Consider the following 7,128-nt stretch of genomic DNA (forward strand, 5'->3'; position numbering starts at 1 on the left):
AAGTAATTTTCTAAATCTTAAAACGGTTACAAAAAGAAGGGAGCATCTGATCACCATATTATGTTAAAGAAGAACTCCAGCAGTTTAAAAAAATACCCTTTCAGTGGTGCTACTACCTCACTGCAAGGGTTAAGTGCTCATTTTGTCTAGGGGAATCAAATAAAGCAGATACACCTACCTGACCCTCAGTCCCCCCAGGGCTGCTAGAATGGTCCCTGCAGCCTCTTCGTCCCCGGGCTCCAGCGGTCAAAGGACCACTGATGTCATTGCATCTAATGAAGGTCCATTCCACAGCCAGAGAGGAGGGGGAGAGGTGAGTGCTGACCACTGTGGGACTGAAGATTCGGTGCTTTATTTGACTCCCCTAGACAAAACGAGCACTTAGCCCTTGCAGTGGGGCTACTCTAGGTTTTTAGAATCCCTTGAGTTCTTTTATGAATATAATAATTAGGGTTGCACAGATACCAAGTACAGTACTCGGTACATATACGAGTACATGTACCGATACTTTTGAGCTCCAAGACTACACTAGAGAAAAATTCAAAAATTAGGAGGCAGCTGTCATTTGTAAGAAGCACACGGAGCTCCTGGGATTTGTACATCTCTGTTTTAATGTATGATTTTGTTTTTAGAAATATAAATAATGGGATGCACAGATACCAGTTTTGCGAGTACGAGTACTGGTACTTGCCAAGTACTTACAAGTACGAGTACTGATACATTTTTGTTTATTGTCATGTGACAGGTTTTCTAAAACAATACAGACTAATGATTTCAGGACAGTGGTGGAGCGCCAGAGCCAGGTCCCAGCTGCAACCGCTGCAACCCTGGTAGTTCCCATGATAATGCCAAGTATCTGCACTGGTACTCGAAAAGTATCTGTGCATCCCTAGTAATAATCCTATCTAATAAGAGTTTTGGCTCTGTTTACTTTCCACCTTTCCTGCAGTACAGCGATAGTGGTAACATATAGGGGTCTATTCACAAAGCTGCCGTAGGCAACCGAGTGAATAACCGACCCAAAGTGAAGTGAGCCGAACACTGTTCGGCTATTCACTCCCCTGATGGAGAACTTCAGGTCCCGTCTGCTGATTGACAGCAGCAGTGGGCGGGTGCAATAGCTAGTTTGCTATTGGCTATTGCAAATTGAAATAGCCAATAGGAATCTAGCTATGCATTCCTATGCTGTTTTTTTTTTTTATTCTGAAGGCAGTCGGCGGCTCCGATGTCAGAAGAAAAAAAAAAGACAACAGAGCAGGGAACGGTTTACTCTGCTCTGTCGAGCAGAGTAAAACTTTCCGGGATAAAGTGTTTCTCTCCCGGCCGGCCGGGAGCCGCTACCTAATAGCGGGAGACTCCCGGAGTGACTGGGCTCAGTCGAGCCGAAGCATGTGCCTTCGGCTCGACTGAGCCCCTCAGCCAACTTCGGGAGCTGTACGGGCTATAGTGATTAGCCTGTACAGCAGCCCTGAGGTTCTACTGAACCGAAGGGGTCCTGGGGCCGAAGCTAGCCGAAGGATCGGCCGAAGCTATGGCTAGATCCTTTGGCAGCTTTGTGAATAGACCCCATACTCTTTTCAATGGCTAAGCCTTATAAATTACAAAAATGCATGAATCCTTAATGTAGGTTGTATGAATCTTGTGTGAAAAAAAATATAATTAGGCACCTTAGTGTGCCTGTTTCTATTTTGTGCTATTGCAGCTTGCCAGAACTTTGCTGAACATGTGATGTCCTGCATGTGAGGATATTGGTAAAATTTTGTATAGCAGGTGGTTGTGTTGACTTTTGTGTATGACTTTGACATATAGCTGCACTATAATGTAAGGGCAAAAACAATGCATCCCTAGTCAATCTGTGCCAATCTGCCAGTCCGTGTAGATATAAAAGCACAAAGTTAATGCTGTTATCTGTTAATTAAAAATGTAAAATATATTCATTAAATATTTTTCGATGCAACTAAAGTCATTATCTGAATTTTTCTTGACTCGGGCTTATGTAATGTACAAGTACAGGTACAGCAGCACTCAGATTGAGAGATGGAGGGCAATCACTTGAAACCAGTCAGACTTGAAACTATAGTGCAGTGTGCTGACAAGCCCAAAAACTCGTAAGAAGAGAGAACATTGTGAACAGAGGGATGGCATCATCAATGTACTACTGCTTCTTCATTGCCAAATCAGCAATATCAGGGAGTGTTTTGATCAGTGTCTCTGACAGGTGAAAAGCCGCTGGAGTAGAATTTTAGGATCTGGCTGTGCTTCCTTTGGAATCTGCATGACAGAAACCGGCTGCGTAAAATCACAAAAAAATGCTCCAAAATGTATATTTTAACTGTGTTTTTTTTTGCTGCTTGATTGACATTCTCACTATTTACAGTTTTACTTTTTGTTTTCAAAAGTAACAATAATAACCCAAAATATAGTTATTTGTGCATAATCAGTACAGATACATTTGCATTAATTGGCATAACATATCTAGTTTTCCCATTTTAAACATTTCACTCTTTTATTCCAAAATCAAACTAGGTATGCATGTAGCACCACCTTGTGGCCGAGTAATGATAAGCAGCACTAGATAAATCACATTTTGCATATAATTAGATTTGCAAGCATAAAATGTATGCTACAGTTAGAATCATTGCTCTGTAACATGTTATTTAGTAGCATATAATTTAAGTTCTTATAGGTAGCAGTGGCCACCTTTTCATTCTGTCTGTAGATTGGCTTTAAGAAGATGTATGCTCTTGTTTTTAGCAAAGTAGAATTAGGTGTGATTTAGTTTTAGCATTTGAAGCTTCATCTGCAGAAAATGGTATTAGTGAATTGTCATCACCTATACAGATGCTATAGTAGTTCACCTTAAATTGTATCTTAAGCCATTTCTTCATTTTGGATAACGTAAGGAAAGGTTAGAACTCCTGTTAAGTGTTAATTGTCTGTGTTGCTGCTGTGGAACTTTACTCTCTATTTGTCCTGATGACGGTTGTCACTGGAACTGAAAGTGAGAAAAAAAATCTATATTTAGAGTTGTCCCTGGAACAGAAATAAAACAGATGGGAAATCTTCTAATATGGGCACTTTTACCAGGGATAACTATCTAAGAGAGGCTAGCCCTTAATTTGGAGAGATCTACCCTCACTCCGTGTTGTGTTTTAAGACAGGAATTGAAGAAAGATCTCCACAAAGGGACTCAGCAGCCAAATAGTTTAGACTTAGTTTAGACAAAAGTATATTCATTTTAAGCTAAGACTCAATTTGATTGTTTTTTTATTTTTAAGTTTATAAAGTATTATGTTGCAGCATTATTTTTTTATATGCATAAAAGCTTTAAAATCTTTATTGGGGCTTCCTAATTGCTAACAGCTCCCAGAGATAGATCCATCTCTACAGATGCAAAGGGGTGTGTGACCCTATTAATGAATATGCAATATTTACCTGATTAAAATATATAAAACAGAAATATAATGTTTTACTTTTTACTCTTCTTTATAACACATGGATAATTTACTTTGAAAATGTGCCCTTAATAACAAAGTCTAATGTAACTGTTACAATAGCCATTGATAATTTTGTTTTATAACTGCATGTGCCAAAACAAATTTACACTTTAGTATGATGATGATAATAACAACAATAATTGTAGTGCCAAAATACTATGCACCAAATAATTAACCAAGTAACAAAAACTCTAAGGGCAAGTATATGGGGTGCTGTATTAATATGCCACATACTGTATATTTCAGTATCTGTGATTCGTGGTGTATTCGTATATGTTTTATCCAAATCCTGGCATCACACTTTGAAAACAAAAGCAATAATTTCCCAGCACACTTACCAGCTAACCTGCAAAAAAAAACAAAAATGTGCCTGTCTAAATTTTAGGGTTAAAAACAGAGGTTTTAGTTGCACACCTTTTGCAAAATATGTGGAAGCCACACTGCCTCGTGAAGGCTCCTCTTTGTAGTGTGGTCCTAACTCCTAATCTATGAGAGCCTCCATCTTAGAGCATATCTATCAAAGGGTAAATTGGGTGCAGGTTCAACAGGAGGCAGCCCATTTCTCCTTAAATGCACAGGGACACTCCAGAAGCCCCACACGTCACAACGGCACACTTTGAAAAGAAGACACTACAAAATTGTTGTGTATGATCATCGTAGGAAACCCTAACTTGATGACATTTTTATTGCCAGAGCACCGAGTATCAAAAACAACTTTAAAAAATAAATAAATACCTTTTTGCATTTTTTCATCCTTTGTTGAAGCTCAGTCTCAGCCTCTTCCAACCACTTCATGTCTGCTTGCATGCACTTCAGCAGTGGCAGCAGGGTAATTCTTGGGGCAGGTTTTCTCATGCAAAAGATAAGCACTTCTGTAGTCAAAATAAAATCCACTTGTTTATATCATCAGTCAAAAAAAGCATTGTAAAGTCTATGCAGAGATACTGCGTCTGATATGCATAATGTGTTTTGACCCTTGGGGGCCTTTGTGAAATGTAGGGTTTCTTGATGGTGACAACAATGGACCATGCATGCATAATGTTTGTTGAAGTGGTCACTTGTAATTTTAACGAAAGCTGCAAATCTCAAAATATTGAAAATTACTTTAACATATTAAAGATTTTATGAGATGCAAAGCTGAAATATGAGTCACGTAAATTTTGTCTAAATACAGGAGCCATGTAAATTATTATTAGTTCTCTTTTGGGTTACAGGAGTACATTTACTACTTTTGCTACTGCCCACTATATGCTGACAGTGCAGAGCCATACTACAGGCGGTATCTACCCCGCTTCCTGATTGACAGCTGTCTCTCTCTCTCTAGGATTGACAGCTGTACCCACCCCCTCCTCTGTCTGTCCCTCCAGTGATCGCTATAGAAATAGAGAGAGGGGAGGGCGAATCCCTGCGGGGAGGGTGACTGACAGTTACTGCTCTCTGCATGGAGAAGACTGTGAGCTGAGCGATCAGAGGGGCAGAGTGTGACCGATGCAGTGTAAAACGCCAGCTCAAAGTATTGGGATGAGTATATTTTACCCTCCCAATACTCCTGTAAATATTTCACTTTGCCTCAGTGACATCACTTTGGCAGGTAAGACATCTCCCATATATGTATTACATCTGTGTAATCTGTGTATCTCTTTAACTTTGCCTGGAATTCACCTTTAATGGTGGCTCTCATGAAGCATTTTTGGGGCCTGTGGAGTACTTCCAGTTGCTTGGGGTAGGGAAAGTAACATCGAGCACAATGCCTCAGTAAACCTAAATGTCCCAGTAATGGTTCAGCTTTGTTGCTGCTGTGTTAAAATGACCATCTGCTGCATTGTTTATCCATATCCAATTCCAAGGTTAGAAAGGTATACTTACAAAGGTACATCTCCTGTATAGGTAACCTAGGGGTGGAGGTGTTTTTTTGTAAATACACAACATTATTATTATTATTATTAATTAATGTTGTTTTGCTTTACAGGGCTGTATGAAACCTATCCAACCAATGCAGAACCAGAATGCTGTGATGTCAGATGGGAATTATCAACAGATAACCAATCCAAAGGGACTAAAAAATCACACGATTCAACGTTGTGTCACAGGACGTCACTCACAGCTTCATCAGCATCCAGACTGTGTAACAGCAGACTTAAACTGTGTGTTCTTGTACTGATACTATTACATACCGTACTAGCAGTCTCAGCAGCACAAAACTCAACAGGACTGGGTTTTGAAAACATAAGAATTTTGGAAGACCGTTCAACAAATGAGGAATAGAATAATGGAAATTTTCAATTAGATAGACACGCCACTGGCCCACTCCAGCAAAATGCTACAGTCACGTGTAACAGAAACGAGGTGCTTGTACCTTACAACCCATTTTTACAAGTCAGTCTGAATAATAAGTCAAGATGGGCCAGACTCCAAACTTCAAGGACAACATGGGACAGCTTTTTATTGACTAAAAGGCTGTATGGTGACTGAAATTTCTCACACCATTTTATACACTGTGTTTTAATGTATGGATTTTTCTTTTTTGTTTGATTTTGCACTTGTTAATACAGGATTTTATTTTTGGGATGGTTTCTCAAAGCTATACTGAGTCTTTTCACTGTCTATATATTTCTAGTCATTGTACTCATCATTTATGTCCTGTCAGTTTCTACTCTAATGGCAGTGCTATGAATGCAAACATAGCAAACAATAACAGCACCAATATCCATTATGCCCATCTGTTACATTGTTATACCCATCTCTTTAAAGCAAAAAAAGAAAAACCCCACAAAAACAACAATATAAACAGCTTAGTTTCAACTGTTTAATTGTAAGCAATGGATACACCTATAGTAGGTTGTCTTTATCATTGTAGGATCAGCCAACTGACTGAGAAAACTACGTGTCTTAGGGCTGGATGATGATGAAAACAGTGAGACTAATGCTCTCCTTAAAGAGTTGGGCAATTATATAATTTTTACGTGAACCTATAACAAACTGTGTTGTTCCAGGTCCCATCTGAGAAAAATAAAATGTCCAGTCTCTTTGCTGGTCAGTTGAACAGGAGCAGCCTTTTGATTCAGTATGTTGAACCAGTTAAGCTCAGTGAGTAATATAGTTGAAGGCCTTCACATTGGAGGTAAACTTTTGGCATTCGTTGTGAATTATTATTTTTTTTCTGCTGTAGTTGCAGTTTTTTTTTTATCAATCAAATATTTAGTAGTTCAATGTATATATAATCAAAACATATCAAGATGGGAAGTCTCGCAATCAGGACCAGGGGAAACCTTGAGGCTTATTTAAATTACAATTAAATTATTAGAACAATGCTAAGCTTAAGCTTAATGTGTTCAACAAAAAACAGTTTAAAACTAAGTTCCAATTAGCCCTGGCTCCTTATTTGATTGATCGACTGATTTGTGTGTTTGTTGATTTAACTTTTTTTTTGCCTCCCCTCTTTAAAGGGAACCTGTTCTGAAAGAAATATGGGACCTGCCACTACTGACTATATCTTCTAAAAAAAACTTGTCTGGTTTTCATGTTGAACCAATGGCTTTAATACATAGGGGGTGATTTACTAACCTAAACACACGCACGCACCAGGTGCGCGTGATTTTTACACAGCAAAGCGTATTTATCAACCAAAAAG

The 7,128-nt window shown here is 38.8% G+C and overlaps 1 protein-coding gene across 1 annotated transcript in view; it reads left to right on the top strand.

Annotated features, from left to right (window-relative positions):
• The window catches only part of FAM155A (family with sequence similarity 155 member A), a 379,916-nt gene extending 374,154 nt beyond the window's left edge, over positions 1–5,762 (top strand). The window contains exon 3 of the mRNA XM_018563156.1: positions 5,467–5,762. Coding sequence (XP_018418658.1) covers positions 5,467–5,762 — 296 coding nt within the window. The remainder of the gene's footprint in view (positions 1–5,466) is intronic.
• Positions 5,763–7,128: the final 1,366 nt, after the last annotated feature.

The sequence above is a fragment of the Nanorana parkeri genome, unplaced genomic scaffold, assembly GCF_000935625.1.
Source record: "Nanorana parkeri isolate BGI_ZX_2015 unplaced genomic scaffold, ASM93562v1 scaffold636, whole genome shotgun sequence".
NCBI classification, from domain to species: domain Eukaryota; kingdom Metazoa; phylum Chordata; class Amphibia; order Anura; family Dicroglossidae; genus Nanorana; species Nanorana parkeri.